Source organism: Zalophus californianus, chromosome 4 (genome assembly GCF_009762305.2).
Source record: "Zalophus californianus isolate mZalCal1 chromosome 4, mZalCal1.pri.v2, whole genome shotgun sequence".
NCBI lineage: Eukaryota > Metazoa > Chordata > Mammalia > Carnivora > Otariidae > Zalophus > Zalophus californianus.
In genome coordinates, this window is record NC_045598.1 from 130558543 (window position 1) to 130586100 (window position 27558).

The following is a 27558-nucleotide window of genomic DNA, read 5'->3' on the forward strand; positions in this document are numbered from 1 at the left end:
TTTTATGGTTATTTAGAAACAATCCAGTCCAATGTTACATTTAAGCAAATTTTGTTATATTTAATAACAAAAGGGAAAGTAAAATAAAGGAAATATTTCCAAATTTTCACTGCTCATAGAGTAAAACCATGCAAATTGATACTGTGCTCTGGAGAATGATCAACAAGGAGCTAAAAAACACTCAAAGGTCAGAAATGTTATGCACACATCTATAATACGTATAGATGATACATACGTATGCATTTGTGCCAGATAAAACCAGTCTGTGTTATAATAATTTAGTCCTGTGCAGCTCCTCACTGAGGATGAATGCTGATTCACAAGTCAAATTAGCTAAAGGGGAACTAGAACGGTAGCTTCATGGGTTTGACAACTGAAATCATAACCACCCAATAACAAAGCATATCCTGACGAAGAAACAAGGTGCAAAGGAAACAGGGAGAAGGCAGACACTCACCTTCGGTGCCATTGGGAGTCATGGAATTACTATTTCTATGAGAGTTATCGAGTTTGGGACCACTGGGGGGTTCACTACTACCACTCAGACGGCTATGCGGGCTGGTTAGATCCTGCATTTCCATAGACCTAAAGACAAGAAGCCTTCCGTGTGACAGATGTACCAAATTCATAACACTACTATTTAATGTGCTAACGACTTGACACCTTTGAAACACATTCACACAAAAGTCGCATTGTATCTATTTTCTTAGACTCCAAATAGTTCATCTTACTTGGTTTTAACTTCAGTCATGCTTTCATAACATGTGGTGCTCAAAGGTGTCATTTGCCTTACCTATCCAACCAAACATTCACAGGGCACTTTGAAAATCTTTTTTTTTTTCTTACACAGCTCATCAAATCACAACGAGACAGTTGCATCTATTTTAATTTTCAAAGAAAAAAAATGCAGTCACGCTTTTCTTTTTATATTGAAAAAAGGCATGATTTTTGTAAAAGAAATACGTAAACAGGTATAATAGGAAAAAAATCACTTTTCTATGGAATCTGTTTCATCTAATAAATTACCCCTAGGTACTCCCTTATAATTTACCACCCAATTGTAATTTAATGGGTCTCCAAACCAAATAAAACACTTGAAGCCTATAGTGTAGTGACAGGGAAAGAGATAGTCCTGATGCATGTGTTTACTCTGGCAAACTGCTTAATTGTTCCTCTGTTTCCCTTGAAACAAATGCAGCATTAAAACATTATGATGTCGGCTCACTTGTTTGCTTTGTGGATTACATACAGCGTGCCCAATTGAAAAGGGATAAGGCCAACATACAGTCAGTCCCTGCGAGCATTAGCACTTGGAATACCTCAGCTGTCACTTATTCAGGGAAATAACAATTCTACTTCAATGCAGCAATTTCGCATTTTTACCATATAAAAACAGTTAAGTCCTCCCCCCACTGAAGTTCTCAGACTCAGTAGTTACTTACTCTAGAAGATTATGGTATAGAAGCCACTCCTCATGGTCACAATTGCAGGACTAGCCATTTATATTTAATATTCTATTAATAGGAGGGGCTTTATTTAAAGCGAGTCAAAACACACCTAGATACCCTTCTGCGATTTTTAAAAAAAAATCTATGGCCCATTCACTTTATTTTAAACTTCTGTGTTTTTCTTAAAAAAAAAAAAAGGAGGGGGTATTAATATTCCACTGAAGTGAAAACTGTTTCTGCTCCCCCCCTGCCCAACCAGGTCAACAAAAGCTAGTTATTTTAATTTAGAGGTTGCACTTAAACTTACTGTAAATAGTTTTTAAAACAGCTTAATAGGAACCATGTAACTTCTAAAGTGAGTTTTTACTTCCCCAAATCTAAATCCAAACTAGAAATGGCTTACAATCCAACTTTTCTCTCCTAATTCACATTACACATTCACAGTTTACCTAACACCAGAAACTATAGCCCATAATCATTTTCAAACCCAGGCTCCTATTCCCTTTCTACATACTTAACATTTTTTACAAGCGCACACACACACACAAATTGTTAAGTAATTTCCAACAGAGGCTGTTGCTATTAATAGAAATAATTAAGAAAGCCTAGACAAAAATAGATATGGGTCACAGAAAGGTAATCTCCAAAAATGTCAAATATCCTTACCTGCAACTTGAGGAAACAGCAACATCTGAACTGGTTTGAGATGTCTGCACCTGTGATCAGGGGTAAGAAATTAGAAGCTGTTGTTACTCTGCTTCAGTGTCAGCTCTTAATTATACAGAGCACATGGCTGAGAACGACAATGCTCTCTTTTAACCAAAAGAGAAAAAGGAGGATACTGCAGCAGTGAAAGGCATATTGTCTTTAAGTTGAGGTCTCCACTGTTGTTTCCTCCTGCAGGTCTACCCTCCTCCTCCCCTTGTCAGGGGGGAAGGCAGCCAAATGACGGGATAGTGATTCATCACTGGCCTATGACAGCTGCAAACGGGATTACCCCTCCCCCAATCAACATGCAAAGCAGCCTTGCCCAGGCAGCTTGGAAAAGGTGCTTGGAAAAAAATAGCTATTAGCAAAATGAGTGTGTTCCACAGCAGTTCAAGAATTAATCCTCCAGCATCCTCAGAAGATCTCTCATCTTCTGCTATCCCCAGCTGAAATAGAGTTCCCGCCCACCCCTTTGACTCCTGACAGTTTCCTATCCTTATCATGATGGTTTTCTCCCTATATGGACTATATGCCATTTGACATTTACCGAAACGGCTTCTGGGCAACTTTCGGGCAATGCTGGGCTGACCAAAGATGGCAAAGGCAAGTTTTCAGACCCAAAAATCACATCATTGAGGGATGTGCTCATTTATTCGTGCAAATTTAAAATTCAGCGAATGCTTATTTGCCATTGCCTGCTCAAACAGAAAAAGCAGTTGGCTTTCCGTTTAATTTTCTGTCGTTTGAACCAACCGAGAGAATGGATAGCTTAATAATCAATTCAATGTCCCAGTTAGCCAGCATTTTGGTGCCTTTTGTCTCCAGATGAATCAACTAAGTTAACGTGCAGGCTTTGCTAGTCCCTGCCCTTCCTCCAGAGGCAGTGCAAAGGACCAGCAGGTGATAAGCTCAGGTGAGGGTGGGCTGCTGGATGACAAGCTCAGGCTAACGCCTCCCGGGAAAGAGCATTCTGAAAAATGCTTAAAATAACTCAGAATTCCAAATCTTTGATGTGCATTTTCATTCAACTTGAACTGACATCAATTAGGGCTACAGAACAAAGATGAGAACTGAAGCATCTCAAATGGCATTAAAGTGATCCAACCGAGTATCTGCTATTGAGTCCTGTCATTTTTTAATTATGATTCATGAAATTAAGAAATTCTACCTTTCTGGCAAGAACAGCGCATTGTTAAAGTCTGAATATCTTGGTGTAATATTATGTGAAATTTCTAGGTATGTGTTTCTAGAATATGTGCAGGACAAAAAATAATTAAGAGACGCCTAAGTATTAAGTGAAAATGCAATTTTAATGCCTGCCGATATGTCATTTTGTGATAGCAGGCGTCCGCAGTTTTTGCTAAAAGTAATGTTCTCACGCAAGATTAAATGTTTTCCTTTAGAAACTGCAGCAATCTACCTCAAGGATAAATTCCCTTTTTTCCTGCTTTTATACACCTGGAATAAATTATAGGTGAGAACTAACTTAGTTTTAAGAACTCTCTTGGCCCAATTATGGGAAAGAGTACGTAAAACACACTTTCTGTTAAACGTTAAAATACATTCCTATTTTAACATTGGCTAGATAGTATAATCTTGGAAATATAATTTTAGTTTCATTGTGTACTTTGAAAGTTTGATTATACTTATATTTGTGGCTTAACCTATCATTAATTAAATTTCAAAGTCAAACTTAAAAATGAACTTCAAAATAAGGTCAAACTTAAAAATAAGAATTCTTCTAACACGTTTTCTCACTGAAAAAAATGCATTTGCACAACAGCATTTTTTTTAATGCTGGCCTGACTCAATCTGTACTGTACTTTCATACACTACAATTTTTGAAAGCCCATATCCATGATCTTCATTTCATTAAGTATACTTCAGATATATTCTTTTGTGTCTCAAGGATTATTTAAACCATGTGTTGTGTGTTACTGTATTTAAAAATGACTCTTTAATCAAAATAACTTTAAAACAACTAATCCTCACTTAGGCTGGTCAGCTGAATCCACATCGTGGTCCAGGAAAAATAAATCTACTCTCAAGAATGCGAATGCAGACAACAATTAGACACAGATGTGAGCAAAATTAGTTACAGTTTACAAAATGCTACACTTCACATGCTTTTAGTTTTTTATGTGTAGTACAAGATTACAGTCCAGTAAGGAAACATACTCTTAATAACGACTTATCTGAAAAGAACACCTATTTCTGATTGGTGTTGATTGTCTCTTATGTTTGACAATATCTCTGGAAGTTTCTGGGTTTTAGAGGTCTAAGAGCATAAGGTGTTTCAAAAATCATTAATTAGGCATATTCCTATTCAAAAAGAGAAAAAAATTATTTCATGGTTTTCAGAAAAATGCTGTTAGGCATTCAGTAAGCTCACATTTTCTGCTTCACATCGATAAACTTAGTATGTTTCTTGTCTTCTAATCTGGTATTTTTAATTCAAATGTTCCTATGAGTACAAAAATATTTCCCATAACATTACAAATAGTCATCTTCTATTACAATGAAGTCACTTCACTTTAATGCTTTTTAAAACTCTTTGCATAGAATACCCACTGCAGCATACTGAGTTGCAAAAATACAAAGAGAAAAAAAAGATAGAACTTCGTAGGAATTTAAATTCAAGAATTCTAAACTAGTAACTTTGACTTCTGATTAGTTAATGAGGTCTTTTAAGTTTGTCTTTTTTCTAATTAAATTTATAATTCTTCACAGATGTAACTTTTGTTGATGTTCAATTTGTCTCTCTCATTTTGTTAAACCTCACATAGTACTTCGCCAATCCATTGAATAGCCACATTAAATCTGTTAATACCATGCTCTTCAACCCCAGAAATTATTTCCAGAAGGCAAACTTGCTTTGAGAGATCATCAAACAAGACTTAAGGTACACATTTTATCACATTTTCCCTACCACAGAGCTCAGGATGCAGAGCAAAATTCATGACTTTTGCACTGTTTATTATACTTTGCTAAATTACAAATCAAAAGCATCTGACAGAAGATCATGTATGAAGCCAAAAAGTTAATAATGTTCTGTGAAAAGTAAACTGTAAATGGAAAGGGATTCTAAATCTCAGCAGCACAGAGCAAATAAAATGTAGGTACTTGTCTAAATTATGGGTTTTCCATAGGCTTTTTTGCTTGCTAGAAGCAATTTTTATAAAATGACTATAATTTAAAACTTTTTTTCCCCCAAACTAAAATGAAATTTTCAAAGTGAAAGTACTGAACTTATCTAAATAAATAGAGTTGGCAGGCAAGCTGGTTTTGCCCAACCGCAGATCAACCTGAGTGCTCCCAAATTTGAAAGACAATGGCAATTTTCTAATCAGAATGTATTTTATAAGAGTGAGCCTTAGGCATAAATCTGCTTTTTAATCAGAATATATTCTTGCTAAAGTTTTCCTCAATCAATATTTCTAACTATGGTGTCAATGCTGTAATAAAAACCTGAACCTAAAATCAAAATGAACTTCTAGGAAGAGGTAGATGTCTTTTACATGTTAACACTTATTTCCTGCTTTATCACTCTATAAAATGAATGCTCCAATACTATTACTGATTTTAATGTAACATGCTGTATTTCAAACTTCCTCGTTTGAAGAAAATGACAAAATCGAGTCCCCGTGAAAACAAAAAACAAGCATTTAAATGACACTTGATGCAACCATAGTTTTAAAAGATTGTTTTCAAAATTAGCATTCATTCATAATGTTGAATGAAATACCTTTGCTATCTGATTAAATGGAAGAAGGGATTTTATTCTCACTGCAAGTGTTTCTCCTCTTGCCATTGTATTTTAATATGAATTTTCGCATTCAAATGAAAATTTTCTTTTGAGAAAATCATTTATCATGTCTACGAAGCTCACATAGCAGTTGACTTCCTTTTGGCACTCAAAAACTGAACAGTGGCTCAATTAGGCTTCTCTGTCACCGCGAAGAATTTTCAGGATTGAGAACCCATGGCTGTTTGCTCATTTACTGAACACTCTGGGCCTTAGAAGAACTCAAGCAGCGAGAAAGTCAAATATCAAATATTTGATAATGCAAAAAAAGCATGACTATTCATGTATGCATGTCTTCAAACCTCCAAACGGTGGGCGAAAAAACTCACAGAAGCCTAAAACCTATTCTGAAAGACACATTAAAAAAAAAACCAACCCCAACCCTATAAAACTACACTTTGGGCTTAACTGCCAAACTTTTTGTACCCCTTGTCATTGTAAGAAATGCAACATAAAAACTCTTGTCTAAATTCAATGACAGGTCTGAATTTATTGAATTCTTGCAAAAGCTACTTAAATGTGTTCAAAAACTCCTCCCAAGAAATATAAGCCCATGAGTCATTAGCAATATACTGATTTTGAATGACAAATACTTTAAGTGGTCATTCAAAAGTTTAAGAATCTTGTTTTAAATTTCAAGGTCCATTCAAGTCATATGAAGTGTCAATAAGGGAAAAAGTATATTAATTTAGCAAATGTTTATTATTTCACCTTTTGAAGATGAGCCTGTTTAATATAACGTTTGGGAAATTTGTTTATTGAAGCAAAAGGATTTCCTTCCTTAAAAAGTGGTATCAGTTGATTTCTGTTATCTGTTGTCCTTTCAAAATCTTAATTCCTTCCTCATTTTCTCGTATCAACCAAAGGTGCGGAGGAAAAGTTATCTGTGTTGCAATGGAGAACTACATATACGTATTTCTCGCTTTATTCAATATCACAATAATATTTGGGGTTCGTGCAGAAATTCAGGAGCGATATGAAGTAATCTCCCTACAAGAATATAGCCGTGTGTTATATTTGTATCGATCACAACAACGGTAATTGTTAACAATTAATCTGTAATTATCTCTTAATGATGCTAATCGCTCAGATCATTTGGGGGTTAAGAATTATACTTTTATGATGGAACCCTGTGGCTAATCACGCACTGCGTACAAAGTGTCAGAATCGTGCCCGTGCCCTAATGTTTTTATTCCAAAACAAATCAAAACAATACTAAAAAGTGCTCCTGTTAACTTGGGCTTTGCCCACAGGACAGCTGTTGTCAGTCACTACAATTTTTCAAACAGTCAGCTTGTACTTACAGCGCTTACATCTGCTGCATCCACCAGTTTAATGTGCTCCTTCGAATTTTCTGGTTTAGCAGACCTCCATTCCTTATGCAGTTTTGCTCCTGGATAAGGACGCGTGAGGGCTTTTAGGCGCTCCCAGTGGAGCCCGGCGCTGCTGGAAGCGGGGCGCCTCTGGAGGGGGAAGCCCGGCCGCGGGGACAGCCGCCTGGCCGCTGCTGCAGGCTCGGGCTGCCGAGCGACTGAGCGAAAACGCTTTCCCCAGAACGAAAACCGCCACAGTGGACGGCAACAGGAAGGCTTAAAGTCGGAAGTGGCACTGCAGAGTTTCTACCTCGCCCCAAACTCGGAGCCATCAGCTCCCACCGTTCTGTTTAGTGACCGCTTTGAGCCCCGCGCTCTTTCCCCACCAAACAGCAGCAGCAGATAGCATCTGAGAACCCTAGACAAAGAAACAGCAGAATCTCATCCCTCGATTTGTTTGCGCAGCCTTGTAGGTCTGCCCGTGGAGCCTCGGGGCTTTTTTTGTTTTTGCAACGCAAACCACAGCTATTCTCTTGTTCTAACCTTATTGGTTTAAATGCAACAATTGAAAGGAGCACTGCTCCGTCTGACTCAACCTTGCTGCTCAAAAAAAATTTATTATGTAAATGAACGCGCCCCATGTTATCTGAATAAACAGCTGTGTGAGAATAAGTTCTCTGAGACACTGTCAACACACATCTTCTGCTACAGCAGCTACCAATTACGAGCTTTGAGAGTAGTTACACGTTATCTTTTATACTTTTCCAAAACTTTTTTCAGGCCCTGAAACTTGGGGAATCAACACTTTTCAAAAAAAAAAAAATTTTTTTTCCGAGTGTACCAACTAACAGGCCTGGGAAAATTTTTTAAAAATGAGAATGGCCATTTATATAGTAAGTAGGTAAAGGGAGAACGAGCAAACGTGTAAACTATTATCAGTTTAACAATGAAAGCCCAAATGATGATTCTGCAATGATTTCTAGATGGCTAGTTTTACAGGAACATTTTTTTTGGGGGGGGGAATATGAACCAGATAATATTTCAGTGTTACTATTTTTAAATCATTTTTGGGAAAATATTTATTTTATCTAGAACTCTTTCCTTAAACTTTGTTCTCTTTAAAAATTCTAACTAAATTCACAATCTATGCATGATAATCCATAACACTTATCTAGAGAGTCGAGCTATTCACATTAGGACTAAATTACAGCTTCAGTTTAAAATGCTTACTTACTATCATGTTTTAGGTAAATAAATGGCTTTGGTTATTAGATCGATGACAACCATAATATTGATTTCAAATATTTCAAGAAGGCATCACTGATGTGCCTATTATATTTTAATTTGTCAGCTCCATACCAAAGTTCAAGTACAAATGTTTATTTTGGTACTACTCACTTATCATAACCAATCTTGTACTCTAAAGTAAAATCTTTATACCCATTGGACTTTCTTTCAAACTATTTTGCCTTTACTGAAAATACTATTCTACGTATTCAGTTGTTTTATTAATAATAAAAAGCACCTTTTTTTTTAAGACTCATGCTTTGGTATCAAAGAACATTTTTAAAACACAGTAAATTCTTAAATGATTTTATGATACATTTCCAGATCATCAACTAATAAAACAGATACACACAGTCTTACCTTTTCTTTGCTAATTTGTAAATGAAAGCACCATTCCCATGCAACCAAAACAAAATGCTTCTAATGAACAAAATTCAGTATGGATTTTTTTCCCCCCTCTCCCCCCTGAAAGGATGCCAATCTAAATTCCTCAGAAAAGAATGCTTTGTCAAATCTAAGAGTCAACTTAAACTGCAAACTCACCTAGGATTTCATTTTGTATGGTACCAGCAAGGAATCATGGGCTAGTCATCTGCCATATTTGGGAAGCTAGGTCAAAAATCAGTTGATTGCTATTGGATCTGTTCATTTATGCAGCACAAATAGAATTACGTTACCACCTACAGCACTTTCTCAAACCAGAAGTATCAGTTATTCAATATGCTAACGCATATATGCAGAAAATAAAATACAGCATATAATGGAGGTTTCTAGTGCTGTGAAATAAAATATAATGTTACATTAATTTAATCTATGATGTCAGGCACCCACATAGTAACTGCTTTTGCTATCATATTTATTTCTAAGGTCCATAAAATAAAAGTCTGAGGTGCTGGTTGGTTCAACCCTGTTTGAAACCCTATTTTAAGCTATTGTACCCATGCTTCCCATAGTTTAAAACTTATTTTAGATATGAAAAGATAAAATATTAGTTTTCTGATCCATGAGAGATTATATTTGCAAACCCAGGAGACACAAGCCATCTGAAGTCAGAACAGCAGGAATATCATGTAAAATATCTGACTTTTATATATAAATTACTTGCCTATATTATAATCAAATTTATCATATTACATTAGTTTTTATATTGAAATTCAATTATTTTTATTTATATAACCAAACAAGATACCATTAAAGAAATGATGCATGTAATTATGAGGAAAATTATGAAAAGCACGATGAAGGTAATATGACCACTAATATGACACAGGTCATGGTTCATAATTATGTAACAAAGAGCTTAGTCATTGGCTAAAAGAAATATCCATGTGCATATATACCAATTTTAAATGGTTTTCCTTTCCTAAAGCAAAATTAGATGGATTAAAAACAATCACATGCTTATCCATAAATTTTGTCTGGTTACTACTCCTGATTATCAAATATGCAGTAATTACCATGCAACTTACACCAAAAATAAGTCATTCTCTGATAAATAGCCAATATGTAAGCCATTACTAATAAGATCCAGTTTGTAGTATACTATTAACTTCTTCTAAATTTTCACAATTACATAACTTATCCATATATTTTAAGGATGAAGGTGTCCCCTAAATAAAGTTATACACATTACAACAGCAATTAGGAAGATTTGCTCAAAATTTACCATTAGTAAAGACAGGTAATGTAGAAAGCATTATCTTCTGATATTTCCTGAAGAAATTTCAACACAAACATATGAATAGGAGTAAAGAAATTTCTAATATGCCTTTTCCCCACTAAAGCAAAAAAATAAATATATAATTTTATCTGGAAAAGGAAAACACTTGAAACAGGCAACTGTAACAAAGTGTTTAAATACCCTCAAACAGACAATATCTTTCATATACTGTATCTTCAAACAGGTTTTATCTTATAGAACAAGCTATTGCCTAGACATGTGCCTGGTTATAGAGAAATCTGCAATTTTGAGACAAGTTGTTAGTGCTTTCCAACTAACAGAATTTTAAATAAAGGCATGATTACAAAAATAAACAAATGTCTGTAATTAAAAAAAAAGATGAGGGCAGATATAAGGAATTCATTAGAACAATTGAAAAGGTAACTTTGAACTTTTTAAAAACTATGAGTTTAAATACATGAGTAAACAGTTGATTAATCAAATAAAATATAAGAAATGAACACAGAAAACAAATGATTAAAGGCAAGTGTTCCTTCCTTTTATCCCTTCCAGTAACAATAACAAAGATTGTGAGCAATTGTGAAGTTCTCAATAAGATATGTACTCAGAAGTTATTTTTCTTCTATTTGTGTCTACCTTTTAATAATCTTACAATTAAGGATGCGCGCTATTACCTGGCCCGATATCAATCATCTCTTACCTCCGTTTCTACCATTCTTAGCAGATTATTGCTCAAGAATAATAGTATAGTAAGTTGCAAAAACATAATTAGCATTTAAAGGCCAGTGATTTCTCTTCAAAAGCAAAATCCTAGTTATTCTTTCTTCCACATCAGTAAAATCAGTAATATCTGATCAATACAATCAACATTTTGTGATTCAGTCTGTTCAAAGTGGAATGGCAAATAGAATATTCCAAAATACTGTACTTCTGGTCCCTCTGCTTCCAAACGACTCTCTTTTCTCGTGGATCATGCCATGGCATTACATTCCTGGCTTTTTTATGGAACTGTTGGAACAGTGGATGGCTGACGCTAAGATCCTTGCTGGCGTTTGGAGCGGTCACTTTCATGACCTCCTCTTTCCCCACTGGCACGAGACCTACAATGAGGGCCCTGCTCCCAGTAGCCTTCTGCTGAAACACAACCAAGTAAAACATCCTCTATTTATTTTAAGAATGATATTAAATCTGCCAAACTGAATGTCTACCAGTATTTGGCTAAATGTTTTCCATTCAAACTCCAACATGAATAGCTTTTAACAGTAAATTTAAGGAGGCAATTACTAGCTATTCACTGTACCATGGAAAATTATTTTAATAAATATTATAGTCTTCATACCAACACAATTTGGAAATATAATCTATTTCCTTGCCCTCTAATACTGGTTATTAATATGAATAATAACATTTATTTATGTAGGGTGGGAAACTTATCATAGGTAGTAATGACTGCCTATAGGATGTTTTTTTTTTCCAAAATTATTATTCTAATAGAAACTTTGAGGAGCACTTACTGAAACAAATAAAATAACAATAGATTTTTAAGAAGTGGGAATGGGATGATAGAGGTGCTTTATCTAAGACAAATATGACATACCAGATTTTCCATTTTAAAAGCAACTGATTTTCCAAAATGGCAAACAGAGTTACTTTTTCTCCCTTCTGCCAAAAATATGTAAATAATTGTCTTGGAAGCACATGCTTAATCTCAGCAATAAGCTCTTTTGCTTTTTCACACTTTAAAATGGATTTCTGTTGACACGAAATAACCTAGAAAACCCAGATTTGTCTACTCTTCAATTTTTTTTTTTTCTCAAAGCCATGGGCAAAACCAATCTTGTCAGCACCTCCCAACACTTGTAAGAAGATCTGGAAATTTGTTTTGTGTTTTCCAGGTTTCATGACAGCTGAGTTCACAGTTTTTAAATTCTCCAGAAATGATGACTATCTCATGGAGTAGGGAAGGAAATTCATATTTACTGAGTGCTTACTACATGCCAGGCACTGTGCTAGGCGTTTTATGTACATTCTTCATTTGTTTTAACAAATCACGTGACAATTTATCCTTATAAATCCTGTTTGCCCCCTCCCCCCTAATCATTTGTTCTAGAATCTGCCTCGTTTCTCTGACACCATCAAAGTTACCACTAAACAGTAGATGGAGCACTGGGAGGGACATCGATGTGTCCTGGGCTGTATCATCCTTTTGGAGCAAGAGGATGCCTAATAAAGTCGATAAACCCAGAAAGGTGTGTGACACAATCACTGCACAATATATGATTGTTCACAAACATATATTACAAGTTAGTGTGAAGGTTCAAAAATAAAAATACGTTAAATGATCAATAGGGGAAAAAATGTAATGAATCCTTAAACCTGAAATGATCAAATCAGAGATTTTTTTCTCACTACTTATCAATAAAAGGTAAATTGTCTTTCTAAAATAAGGATTATAAACATTCCCAACTTTTTCTTTATGATAAAAAGGAGACACTAAGGATCTGAGTCTACCACAAGCAAATTATACGGACAACTTGTTTTACAGTTCTGTCCATTTCTTTCCTTTTGTATTCCTAATTTCAGTTATCCAATGTGATATGCTTTGATCTTAATAGCTATTACATCATAAACACTTGATTTGTTCATGAGGAAATAATTACATTCAAAATGTACTCCAAGTGTCCTTATGCATTTGGAGGTATAGTTTAAGTATCCAGAATCAAGAAGCTCTATTATTATTACAAGGGAATTGCCAAGAAGGGACAAAATAAAAAAGCAAAACTTAATAACCTAGAGAATTTTTTTCTTCCTTCAAGCAGCATTAACTTTTTCCCCCTCCAGTCTCGCAAATCGGAAAAAAGAGTAACCTCTAAAGCTGTTTTAGACAGAAGGTCAGAATTCAAAGGATCGGTAACCTAATCCACAGTGTGCTGCAATCACATTGCTATTGGAAACACAACCAGAAGCACCATTTTTCTAGATGTTTTTATTAAGCAATGTCAATAGGTATACAACCTGGAGGTTTCTCTCTACTGTAAAGATTCATACCTGCAGGGGATCAAGTTGCCCTGGGTCCTTGAATTTTACTATAGAATGCTGTAGAGTAAGGAAAAAAATAGGCTCTGCATTATATGCTAAGGAAAACAATAGCTCCACTTTGTTTAAATACTGAAAGAGAGTACCTTTTTAGGACCAAAATGGAAATAAAGATGAAAGTTTTCTAGTCTTTAGATGTTCATAAGTAATGAGAATTCTTATTTCAGATGGTTTAATATATGGAGTATTATACTGATTTTTAAAAATTTGTAGCTTGTATTCTTTCAAAAAAAAATAGAAAGGCTGGAAGCATCCACTGTTTCTTTCAAGGATTGTGTTTTAACATCATCAGTGATCTGGTTTACCTGAATTGCAGAGTAAAACAAAGTCAAGGATCTGGGGTTTTCTGAATTAGCGTATTTTAAATGCATATGGTTCTTAAAAACAACACCCCGGTTGATAGGGAGTTATAGACTGGTGGCTCAATTTTTGTAATCAATACAAGGAAAAACAAATAGTTTACCAAGAGGTCAGAGAGCCAGTAGGGGAGACCTCTACTGCATGGTTATCATTGACAAGCCCTGCTGAAAGATCCGCAAAACTCCCATTAGCTCTGGCCTCCTGGGAGAGCTGTTCACTTTCCTTCCTGCCCTTGCCTGAGAGGACATATCTTCCTCACCAGCGGAGACTGGATGAGAGGGGTAAGGAGCAGGTAAAGGAGGGACAGGACGAAACAAAAGCAAAGTGAAAAACAAGAAGTTATTCAAGACACTAATCAGAAAACTAGTTCAAGGATCTCAACTTTTTTTAAAGAACGAGTGTCTATGACTTAGAAATTCTAAAGGAAAAGGATCATGTTTTTCGATACACAGATTTTATATGTTTTAAATTTACCGTACCTTTACTAGTATGTGTGTCTCTTTTGGGAGGCATTTCATTTATAAATATACAAATTAAAAAAAAATAAAAGACCAAACTCACCACAAATAAATTCATTCATGACTAAAAACCAAAGACTATTTAAAAGGAAGACCCACATCACTAAGCTCTCTATTTACAATTTCCTGAAATCATGCCTATTCCCAACCAATGAATCGCCTATTTAAAAAAAAAAAAAGGATATTTTAAAGGAGATATTTCACATTAAGACATTCTTGAAGCAACATATACCACATCTTTCTGTACTTTTGGATTTTGTATCTATCACTGTTCAAAGTTTAAAAGCTGTCCTTTTCCTTAAATATGGAGAGCTCCCAAAATTTACCTATAATCACTAGACAAAAAAAAAAAATGCACTAGAGGTTCAAGTTCTAATTCTAAATTTAGCAGAGGTTTTCTCTGTGCCCTTTGTTATCACAATACTTGACTCTCAATTTATGATCTATAGACAGGCTGCCTATAAAATGGATGCAAGAAAGCCACACAGCTAACCAAAATGGCATGGGGATAAAAATGTTTACTGTAGGGGCACCTGGGTGGCTCAGTCAGTTAAGCGTCTGCCTTTGGCTCAGGTCATGGTCTCGGGGTCCTGGAGTCGAGTCCTGCCTTGGGCTCCCTGCTCAGCGGGGAGTCTGTTTCTCTCTCTCCCTCTGTCCCTCCCCGCCAGCTCGTGGGCTCCCTCTCTCTCTCAAATAAATAAATAAAATCTTTAAAAAATGTTTACTGCAAGGGTAAGGCTCTCATAGATAGTAAAATAGCAATAGAAAACTGAATTTCAGGGGCACCGGGGTGGCTCAGTCGGTTAAGCGTCTACCTTCAGCTCAGGTCATGATCCCGGGGTCCTGGGATCAAGCCTCAAGTCAAGGCTCCCTGTTCTATGAGGAGTCTACTTCTTCCTCTCCATCTGCCTCTCCCCCAAATCATGTTCTATCTCACTCTCTCTCAAATAAATAAATAAAATCTTAAAAAAAAAAAAGAAAACTGAATTTCAAATCAATTTAATTAAGCAAGTATAGAATGAGTGGCCCAGTCAGGACATGGTAGAGTTTCTAATATTAGCACAACTTGATACACATGGTAGGTGCTCAGTAAGTGTTATTTAAATTAATTAATGCATGCACACTTGGCTACTTGACAGAACAAGGCCCTGGTTTATGAAAGAAAAATGATTTCCCTGAATTTCTTTTGTTTCTATGTTTTTATTTTCCTTACACATTGTTGTATTTGTCCTCCTTTGGAAACTCTAAAGAGAATTGGCTAGGACATTATCATCATAGGAGAGTTAATCTCATTCCCATGTTCAAAACATATTTTAAAACACTTTATAGAACCAAACTGAGTCATTGAAACTGTGCCAGGCATTTGCCATCCTGACAAGAGGAAATAACCAAATTCTAAGGAAATTAAAAAATTAGAAGACACCTGAAATCACTGTATCCACATGGTCTATGTTTTTCAGTGGGACAAGAAAATGAAATAAAAAGTTAAGTTTCCCTTAAAAAGAAACTATCAATGACATATTTAGTTTTACCTCTCATATTGCTCCCAAAGTACTCTTTACTCCAAAGTAGTTCGTATTTCCCTTTTGAATTCTTAAAGGAAAAATGCAGGAAAATTTAAAAAATTTAAAGGGATACACAATAGAATGAAAATATCTTTAAAGAAACCTTATATCGTCACCTTTCAGAAATACTTCATGGTAGATACAGCCACAATATTGTCATTTTAATTTCTGCAGCTTTGGGGCTATTGAGAAATTTAACTAACCAAGCTAGTTAGTGGGTCTGTCAGCTAGTCAGTCACTCAGCAAATATTTATCATGCATCTAGTATGTGGGCACTAGGAGATGAAGCAGTAAATGAGCAGACAGAATTCCCACTTATGTGTGCATAAAAGCATGTAAATAAATTAAAAGTTAGCCAACTGGACACATACATTTATTTTTGCTTTTTTCTACAAACCCCACTAAAGCAACAGTAGATGGATTTTTTTAAAGCGTAAATCCCAAAGAACGAAGAGGGCAGTTAATAAGAAAATAGTAAAAAAAAAAATTAGAAGTAAAAAAACAGACAGACCATTAGTAGCTGGCTTAGCAGATCCGAGAAAGCTGAATCCAAAGTTGGCAGTGAGGAAAGCTGAAAAGCAATCCAATTTACACCAACAAAGCCCCTTGACATCTCAGGAACTGGTGGTACCAAGTACTTTTGGCAGTAGAAGTAAAAAGAAATACCAAAAAAAAGGAGGTACAAATCAGTGTGAGAAGCAGTTAGAATCACTCTTAGATGCCACTCCACATAGTCAAACAAGTACACTTGGACTGAAGGAGAAGCCCCAGAGTGTGTTCAGGAAGGGGCACCATACTAAAAACAGGTGGATTCTGTTTACAGAATCCTGAATGCTGGGACAAACTGAATTCTGGGACAACTGCCCCTGTTTCCTTCCACCAAACCTTTCCCCATTCTGATTCCTAGAATAATGGCAGCTATATCTAGGTTATCCAGGCAGTAGATAAAAAGAGGCTTCACTAGGAATTCTAACTAGCCCAAGAGGAAAGACTTGAGATACTTATACCTGGAGGTCTCTCAAAGAGAAAACCCAGCCTAACTGCCCTACCATAAAAACCATGGTCTATGAGCCAATAGTCAAGGGTTATCTGTGTCTGAGGAAACCCTCTTGCAAGAAATGTAGAGACCAACTGAACAGAGAAAAGCAATTTGAGGAAACAGAGGTCAGGCAAAAGTTAGAAAAACAAAAAACTCTCATTAATATCCACAGAGAAATAAGATAGTAAACAAGATAGGAAAGTAACAATAATGATTTCTTTTAAAAAAAGAGAAACATCTAACAACAAAAAAGAGCCCTTAGAAATAAGGAGAATAGCAGAAATGTGTAATTTCATAAGGTTTGAAAAAATAAAATTGAGGAAGTTTTACAGAGAATAGAGCAAAAGACATGGAAAATGTGAGAGAACAGAAAATACAATAATAAAATGAAGAAATATAAGAAAATATGGTGGTCCAACATCCAAATAACTGGAGTTCCAGAAGAAGAGCAGAGAAAATGAAGGGTAAAACTTAAATAAATAATTCTAAAATGTTTTATAGGACATAAGTTTTCAGATTGAAATTTCAAAACCCTTGGGAAAAGGGTAGCCTCCTACAAGTATCCAAAGAGAAAAAAACATATCACAGACAAAACAGATCACATGACCTCAGACCTCTTAATTGGAACCTGTATTTCTAGAAGGTAACAGAACAATGGTTTTAAATTTCTTAAGGAAAAATAATTCTCAACTTAGAATTTTATATCTTAAAAACTTTGTAACAAGTAGAAAAATTGAAGACATTTAAATCAAGTTGAGGATATTTGCAGACATGCCAGGTTTAAAAAGGTTATTTACAAAGTATCTTTTATCAGGGAGCTAACAGAAGATATGTTCTATAGAAATTTGAGAGCAAACCTCCTTTATTAAATAAGTCAACCAAATAGGAAAGAGAAGAATCTAATCGCTAGTGTTGGTAGTAAAGAGAATTTCTAGGATGATAGCTCTACCAGGCATGGCCATCCAAATAGAGGAGGTCAGAAAGCACCAGAGAAGTTTTCAAGATGAAAAGATTGATAGAGTATTTGATACATCTGAACATATGGAAAGAAGAGTTAAACAATCAGGGGAGGGTAAAGAAATTATAGAATACTATATGCAGCTGCTGTAAAGAGCATACATTATAGATGGAGTGATACAAATGCCCCAAATCAGGAAATATCCACACTGGAAGGATGGCAAGACTGACAAAGTTTTTGTGTGTATGTGTTGGGGTGGGAGTGAGATGAAAGAGGAACAAATATCCATCTTCCATAGTGGCAAATCAATAAGTAACACCAAAAATGAAAAAAAAAAAAATCAACAAGGAACAATATAGCAAGATTCAGCTGAAAAGTTAGAAGTGGTTTTATCTGGGAAAGGCAAAGAAAGATGAAAGGTAGGAGACTCTCCTCTCCACAATAAGTTTTATAGAATTGTTTGACTTTCAAAATTATATGCATATAATTTTGATTAAAATAAAAATGAAAAAAAAAACCAGATACTTTCTTGACCCTGCATGTGTATATATTACTTGTTGACAAGTACTAAAAATATTTCAGGTAAAATTTGGTAGAGAGGGATATGGGGAAAGGGGTGGGTGCTGTGTTTACTAGTCAAGGAAAGCAAGCCTCTTTGAGGAGGTGTCACTTGAGTTGAAGCATTGATAATGAAAATGTGGTAGACTAAAAGAGCTAGTAAGAGAAGAAGAAAGCCAGTAGAAGAAAGGAAATAATAAAGATTAGAACAAAAATAGAGACTAAAAAACTCAATAGAACACATAAATGAAACCAGGAGCTAGTTCCTTGAAAAGATAAACAAAATTGATAAAACTTTAACCAGACTTACCAAAAAAAGGAGAGAGGGGACTCAAAAAAATAAAATCAGAAATGAAGGAGAAATAACAACCAACACCACAGAAAAACAAATGTTTATAATAGATTATGAAAAATTATATTAGACAGCCTAATTATATTAGACAAATTAGATAGCCTAGAAAATATGGATAAATTCCTAGAAACATAACCTTCCAAAACTGAATCAGGAAGAACTAGAAAATTTGAACAGACCAATTACCAGTGATGAAATTGAATCAGTAATTAAAAAAACTCCCAACAAACAAAAGTCCAGGGCCAGATGGCTTCACAGGTGAATTCTACCAAACGTTTAAAGAAGAGTTCATACCTCTTCTTCTCAAGCTATCCCAAAAAATAGAAATGGAAGGAGATCTCTCAAATTCATTCCACGAGGCCAGCACTATTCTGATACCAAAACCAGATGAAGACACTACAAAAAAAGACAATTCCAGGCCAGTGTCTTTGATGAACATAGAAGCAAAAATCCTCAACAAAATATTAGCAAACCAAATGTAACAATACGTTAAAAAAATCATTCACCATCATCAAGCGGGGCTCGTTCCTGGGGTGCAAGTTTGGTTCAATATTTACAAATCAATGTGATACATCACATTAATAACAGAATGGATAAAAAACATATGATCACCTTAATACAGGCAGAAAAAGCATTTGAGAAAGTACAACATCCATTCATGATAAAAAACTCTCAACAAACTAGTTTTAGAGGGAACATACCTCAACATAATAAAGGCCATGTATGGAAAACCCATAGCTAACATCATACTCAATGGTGAAAAACTGAGAGCTTTTCCTTTAAGATCAGGAACAAGACAAAGGTGTTCGCTCTCACCACTTTTATTCAACATAGTACTGGAAGTCCTAACTACAGTCATCAGAAAAGAGAAAGTAATAAAAGGCATCCAAATTGGTAAAGAAGAGTAAAACGTTCACTTTTTCAGTTGATGTAATACTATACAGAGAAATTCCTAAAGACTCCACCAAAAAACTACTAGAACTGATAAATGAATTCAGTAAAGTCACAGGATACAAAGTTAATATACACAAGCCTGTTGTATTTCTAAATACTAATAATGAAGTAGCAGAAAGAGAAATTAAGAAAACAGTCCCATTTACAATTGCACCAAAAATAATAAAATACCTAGGAATAAACTTAACCAAGGTGGTAAAACACCTGTATTCCAAAAACTATAAAACATTGATGAAAAAAGTAGAGGATGACAGAAACAAATAGAAAAATATTCCATGCTCATGAATTAAGGAAACAAATATTGTTGAAATGACCATTCTACTCAAAGCAATCTACAGAGTTAATGCAATCCTTATCAAAATACCAACAGCACTTTTCACAGAACTAGAACAAATAATCCTAAAATTTGTAAAATATCACAAAAGACCCTGAATCAGGAATCACAGTTCCTGATTTCAAGTTATACTACAAAGCTGTAGTAATTAAAACACTATGGTACTGGCACAAGAATAGACACATAAATCAGTGGAACAGAACAGAGAACACAGAAAGAAACCCATGATTATATAACCAATTAATCTATAGCAAAGGAGGCAAGAATGTACAATGGAGAAGAGATAGTCTCTTCAGCAAATGGTGTTGAGAAAATTGGACAGCTGCATGCAAAAGAATGAAACTGGACCACTTTCTTAGACCACACACAAAAATAAACTCAGAATGGATTAAGGACCTAAATCTGAGACCTGAAACCATAAAAATTCTAGAAGAGAGCACAGGCAGTAATCTCTCTGACATTGGCTGTAGCAACATGTTTCTAGATACGTCTCCTCAGGCAAGGGAAATAAACATAAAAATAAACTATTGGGACTACTTTAAAATAAAGAGCTTCTACACAGTGAAGGAAACCATCAACAAAACAAAAAGGCAACCTACTAAATAAGAGAAGGTATTTGCAAATGATATATCTGATAAGGGGTTAATATCCAAAATATATAAAGAACTTATACAACTCAACACACACACACACACACACAAATTTAAAAATGGGCAGAGGACCTAAATAGATTTTTCCAAAGAAGACATGCAGGTGGCTAACAAACATACGAAAAGATGCTCAACATCACTCATTATCAGGGAAATGCAAATCAAAACCACAATGAGATATCACCTCATACCTGTCAGAATGGCTAAAATAAAAAACATAGGAAACAAGTGTTGGTGAGGATGCAGAGAAAGGGGAACCCTCTTACACTCTTGGTGGGAATGCAAACTGGTGTGGCCACTGTGGAAAACAGTATGGAGGTTCCTCAAAAAATTAAAAATAGAATTATCTATTATCTAGTAATTCCACTACTGAATATTTACCCAAAGAAAATAAAACAAAAACACGAATTCAAAAATATACCTCCACCCCTATGTTTACTGAAGCTTTATTTACAGAAGCCAAATTATGGAAGCAGTCTATGTGTCCACTGATAGATGCATAATATATATACATGTATATATATCTCACGTCTTCTTTATCCATTCACCCATATACACATAGATATTAGTATCTATATCTACATCTACAATATTACTCAGACATAAAAGAATGAAATCTTACCATTTGCAACAACATGGATGAACCTAGAGGGTATAGTGCTAAGTGGAGTAAGTCATCAGAGAACAACAAAGACCATATGATCTCACTCATATGTGGAGTTTAGGAACAAATAAATTAGGAAGAGACAAACCCAACTCTTAAATATAAAAAACAAACTAGTGGTTGCCAGTAAGGGGGTGTTAATTATACTTGAATAAAAAATAAAATGAAATAAAATGGATTTTAAAACTCAAAAAGAAAAAGAGGTGATAGACTTGTAAAAAATCTGAGGTGGAGGGGATGCTGTCCGCTGGAAAGAAACAGCAAGTTCAAAGGGAACACACTTGGCAAGTAGGAGGGAAGAAAGAAAAAATTATGGAGGATAGTGGACAAGAAGGAAGGAGCAGGACCCGGGCTGGGTGTGGAGCACGGGGTTCTGTAGGCCAGTTAAAGAGCTGCGATTTTATTCTTAGTATAATATAAAGTTACCAGCGATCCTTTTTGCTTGTTTTGTTTTATTTTATAATTTATTTTTGATCAGAACAGTGACACTGTCTGATTTACATTTAAGAAAGATCCCTCTGGCTGCCATGTGGAGGAGAGACAACAGAAAAGACGCAGGTAGGCAAATGCGGCCGAGCAGTAGTCTAGGTAAGAAGTGGTGGTAATCTAGACTAGGGTTTTAGCTGGGGAGATGATGATATGTAGTCAGATTTAGGGCATATTTTTGAATTAGACCCAACAGGACTGGCAGATTGGATGTGGGTTTGAGGCAAAGAAAGAAATTAAAGATGACTCCAGTCTCTCCGCATAAACAATAAACACCCCTGATTTGACTTTCATCTCCATTCATTTCTTCTTTCTGCTTTCTGGCTCATACAATAACATGACATAAACACAAAGAGCCTGAATAATTACAATCTAAATCATTGAAAGTGAACTAAGTCTTTTCATTACTATCTAGTCAAACTATCAAACACATTGCCTCCCCCACCCACTTACACCTCACCAGCCCCCTTTGTCACCCCAGTATGCTATGCTCACTCCTGTCACTGTACATTCGTTCATGTTTCTGCATACTCACCAGCCTGATATAAATGTCTTTACTCCTCTTTTCTTTTCAGCCTACCTCTCCTCTGACGCTGGCTTCTACCTCAACATGGTAGCCTGTTACTTTGGTGGCTCCCATTGAATCATGCCTCTCGAAAAGACCAATTCTGGGCTTGGCAAATGGAACATTAGTAAGGATGATGCAAGCAGAGAACTGTAACTTGTACCTTGGGGCTTATCCTCTAGGAATGCTTACTCTTTGGATCTAGCCACCATTAAGGAAGTCCAAGCTAGCCATGTGGTAGAAGAGAAGTCCCAGTCTACCAATCACCCCACCGAAACCATCTTGGATATTCCAGCTCCAGCCACTTTTTTTTTAGTAAGTGCACTCTTAATCCTCTTTGCCTATTTCACCCATTCCCCGACCCCTCTGGAAACCATCAGTTTGTTCTCTATAGATAAGAGTCTATTTTTTGGTTTGTCTCCTTTTCCCTTTGTTCATTTGTTTCTTAAATTCCACACGGGTGAAATCATATGGTATTTGTCTTTCTCTGACTGACTTATTTCACTTAGCATTATACGCCCCAGATCCATCCACATTGTTGCAAATGGCCACATTTATTTCTATGGCTGAGTAGTATTCCATTATGTGTGTGTGTGTGTGTGTGTGTGTGTGTGTGTGTGTGTGTATACTATGTCTTCTTTATCCATTCACCTACCAATGGACATGTGGGCTGCTTCCATAATATGGCTATTGTAAATAATGCTGCAGTAAACATAGCGGTGCCTATATCATTTTGAATTAGTGTTTTTTTTATTCTTTGGGTAAACAACCAGTAGTGGAATTATTGGATCGTATGATAACTCCATTTTTAATTTCTTTTTATTTTTTTAAAGATTTTAAAAATCTATTTATTTGTCAGAGAGAGAGAGCACAAAGCGGGGGGGGGCAGCAGGCAGAGAGGGAGAAGCCGACTCTCCACTGAGCAGGGAGCCCGAGGTAGGACTTGATCCCAGGACCCTGAAATCATGACCTGAGCCAAAGGCAGATGCTCAACAGACTGTCACCCAGGTGTCCCCTCCATTTTTAATTTTTTGAGGAACCTCCATAGTGTTTTCCACAGTGGCCACACGAAGTTTGCATTCCCACCTACAGTGCATGAGGGCTCCCTCTTCTCCTCATCCTTGTCAACACTTGTTTCTTGTGTCTTTTATTTTAGCCATTCTGACAGGTGTGAGGTGGTATCACATTGTGGTTTTGATTTGCATTTCCCTGATAATGAGTGATGTTGAGCATCTTTTCGTATGTTTGTTAGCCACCTGCATGTCTTCTTTGGAAAAATCTATTTAGGTCCTCTGCCCATTTTTAAATGGGATTATTTTTTTTTTTTGGTGTTGAGTTGTATAAGTACTTTATATATTTTGGATATTATCCCTTTATCAGAATGTCATTTGCAGATATCTTCTCCCATTTGGTAGGTTGTCTTATAGTTTTGTTGATAGTTTCTTTTACTGTGCAGAAGCTTTTTATTTTGATGTAGACACAGTAGTTTATTTTGGCTTTTGTTTCTTTTGCCTGAAAAGACACATCTAGAGAAAAGCTGCTATGGCCAGTGTCAGGGAAATTACTGTCTCGGCTCTCTTCTAGAATTTTTATGGTTTCAGGTCTCACATTTAGGTTCTTCATCCATCTTGAGTTTATTTTTGTGTATAGTGTGATAAAGTGGTCCAGTTTCATTCTTTTGCATGTGTCTGTCCAGTATTCCCAGCACCATTTGTGGAAGAGACTGTCTTTTCTCCACTGCATATTCTTGCCTCCTTTGTCATAGATTAAGTGACCATATAATTGTGGGGTTTTTTTTCTGGGCTCTCTATTCTGTTCCACTGATTTATGTGTCTATTTTTGTGCCATTCCCCTCCTGTTTTAATTACTACAGCTTTGTAGTACATCTTGAAATCTCAGATTGTGATACCTCCATTTTTGTTTCTTTTTCAAGAATGCTTTGGTTACTCAGGGTCTTTTGTGGTTCCATACCAATTTTAGGACTATTTGTTCTAGTTCTATGAAAACTGCTGTTGGTATTTTAACAGCAATTGAGAGAGATTCCAAGCAGTACCAGCAGAAGGGCCACCAATGTGAACCTAGCCAGTCCACAGTATTATGAGCAAATGAAATGATGGGACGGTTTGTAATACAGCAATAAATACCCATCAGTGCATCGAAGGTCCTCTTACAAATGTTACCAATCATATGCACAATGCCAGAAGTAATACACACATTTTTTTCTTTATCTTAATTGTCTTAATAGTAGCATCTTTTTTTATCATGGTAAAATATACATAACATAAAATTTGTGATTTTCAGTATTTTCATTTATACCATTCAGTGGCATTAAGTACATTAACAGTGTTGTACAACCATTACCACCAACCATCTCCAGAATATTTTCATTTTCCCAAAGTGAAACTGTACCCATGAAACACTGATTCTCCATTTCTCCCTCCCGCGCCGCCCCCCGCCAGGCCCTGGCAAACACCATTCCACTTTCCATTTCTATAAGTTAAACTTTTCTAGGCATCTCATATAAGTAGAATCATGAAATATTTTTCCTTTTATATGATGAATGTTGCATCTTAATTTAGTATTGATTATAGCATCTCATCTTGCCGCGCATTTCCTCCTTGAAATGGTCTCCCTATGGTCTTGCCCCATAACTCTGTTTGGGTGCTTTTCCCCTCATTTGTCTCATTCTTTCATCTTGGGTCTCTTTTGAAGGCTGGACTTTCTCTACTGACTCCACTTCTTCTGAAACTCCATGTTCTCTCGGGCATTTTCTCCTGTGTGACCTCATTCCATTCTAAGCTTCAATTAATATATATAAGTGCAGTGATAACCAAAGCACTGTCTCTGATAACACAGAGCTATTTTTAGAAGCCTGAAATAGGCCCTGATATATTTTCCCTTCTCAGCAATTATGTCTTCCTCCATCACCCCAAAGTCTTTCTCCCATTAAGATTACTTTGAAGCTAGGGATGATGGAAGATATGATGTAAAGAAAGCCCCCTTAATACAAGAAGGGAAAGAGAAAAGCCTTCCAGTTCTGGGCACTGGTGGTTAGAAGTGGAAATTTATGCAATTAGTTAAGGTTTGTCAGACTTAAAAAGAGCTGGTTCCAAGAACGGGGATCAAGCCTAAATCATGGGCTCAGGTTTGAATCTTTAGAATGTGGAACTAGGTCTCATGCCTCAACCAAAATCATCAAATGATCAATAACCAAAAACCAGTAGCCTTGCCTGGCATTCCCTTAGGATCTGGTAAGATTATCAGAATTCTAGGAATTTACAAAAATCCATTTTAAAAAATAAAGATGTGTGGGGCGCCTGGGTGGCTCAGTCAGTTAAGCGACTGCCTTCAGCTCAGGTCATGATCCTGGAGTCCCGGGATTGAGGCCCACGTCGGGCTCCCTGCTCGGCGGGGAGTCTGCTTCTCCCTCTGACCCTTCTCCCCTCTCATGTGCTCTCTCTCTCTATCTCATTCTCTCTCTCAAATAAATAAATAAAATCTTTAAAAAAAAATAAAGATGTGTGTAGGGGTTATATTTTATAATGAAAATAGAAAATGTTGGGCGCCTGGGTGGCTCAGTTGTTGGGCGTCTGCCTTCGGCTCAGGTCAAGATCCCAGGTTCTAGGATCGAGCCCAACATCCGGCTCCCTGCTCTGTGGGGAGCCTGCTTCTCCCTCTCCCACTCCCCCTGCTTGTGTTCCCTCTCTCACTGTGTCTCCCTCTGTCAAATAAATAAATAAAATCTTAAAAAAAAAGAAAATATAAAATGTTAAGAAATGAATGAAGAAATCAGAAACTTTTACTATCAATACTTTGAAGTTTAAAGGCTGGTGAGATAATGTATTTTATAATCATTAGGCTGCTCCATATATTCTTTGTTGACTTTTTTTTTAAAGATTTTTTTTATTTATTTGTTAGAGAGAGAGAGCATGGGCGCGAGAGAGTGAGCGAGAGTACAAGCAGGGGGAGCTGCAGGCAGAGGGAGAAACAGGCTCCCTGCTGAGTAAGGAGCCCGATGCGGGACTCGATCCCAGGGCACTGGGATCATGACCTGAGCCGAAGGCAGCTGCCCAACCGACTGAGCCACCCAGGCGTCCCTCTTTGTCGACTTTTTGGAGTTTGGAAATCTTTACCACATCCAAAAATCATAGACCATAATTTGAAATGGCTAAGGGAACTTGATTAATTAAGTGCAGTTAATGTTTAAGGAAGATTCAATTGGTTAAATCTGTGAGTTAATTAAACCAAACAAATAAGTGAAAGTAATTTTTCTTATTTTGTGACAAATAACCAGATTTAAAAGTAAAATAAGGTCTGTAAGCTTTGGGATAAACCCAAATAAACTATAATCACAAGGGAATACGTGAATTCCTTTTTATGTACAAAAGCCTTCCTCAGGCATGAGAACCCACCCCAGAATGGCAGAGAAGGCAGCCAAGAATTCCTGTATCTCCAATGGGAACATGAAAGTGCTAAGAAACCTGATGAGCTAAGTAGAGGCTTTTGTGACAATGAGGAGACCACAGATGGGTCATTGAGCCTGAAGGCCACTATGGGGACCAAGGACTTGAAGAGAAGGAACCAGCATGATGCTGGACAGGACCACATAGGGCCAGCCATGCCTAGGGCCTCTGCCTGGCAGGGTTCATGGTAATCCAGTAGACAAGGACATCTCTGCCCAGGCTATAGACAATACCCACCACAGCATGTGTATGAGAGATGCAATAGCTACACCTACCCCAAGGCCAGGATGGCATAAATGCACCCCCAAGCACATAGATCACCCCAGGGAGAAGCAAAGAGGTGCCAGAGAATCCAAACTGTTTATGGGGACTGAAAGGACCTGGAAGGACCACCTGTTTACCTAAGAGATTTGTGACCTTGAAATAGATACATTTAAGGATCTCTGCTGCTGTTGTTAGTTTTTGTTTTACTACTGTGTGCTTGGAAGCAGGCTGCAATCAGTTATGGAAGATAAAATCAACTTTGAATTCACATCTGAGCCATGCGTACACTGTAATAGCACTGCTTTTAGCAGATGAAATCTTCTAAGCTCCAAACTCAATCTACCCACAGTACTGCCCACGCTGCCAGACTATCTTCATAAAATATAAACCTCATCATATCTCTCATTGCAAAGTTCTTTATAGATTTTAAGGTGAATTTCAAACTCACCAGCTTATCACAGTGGCCCTGGATGGTCTGGCACAAGCCTGG

The 27558-nt window shown here is 36.4% G+C and overlaps 1 protein-coding gene across 9 annotated transcripts in view; it reads right to left on the reverse strand.

The window, feature by feature from the left end:
* The window catches only part of EYA1 (EYA transcriptional coactivator and phosphatase 1), a 356518-nt gene that overhangs the window by 161832 nt on the left and 167128 nt on the right, over positions 1-27558 (reverse strand). For 6 of the 9 annotated variants that reach the window (XM_027582479.1, XM_027582507.2, XM_027582487.2 and 3 more), the window contains exons 3-4: positions 2115-2164; positions 458-585 (exon numbers count right to left, since the gene is read on the reverse strand). The exons of 1 other annotated variant lie outside the window; for it this stretch is intronic. In XM_027582479.1, the coding sequence (XP_027438280.1) occupies positions 458-585; positions 2115-2164 (178 nt within the window). Of the gene's footprint in view, positions 1-457; positions 586-2114; positions 2165-7265; positions 7389-27558 lie in introns of those variants that run through there. 2 more of the 9 variants (XM_027582524.2, XM_027582535.1) reach the window with 2 other exon arrangements.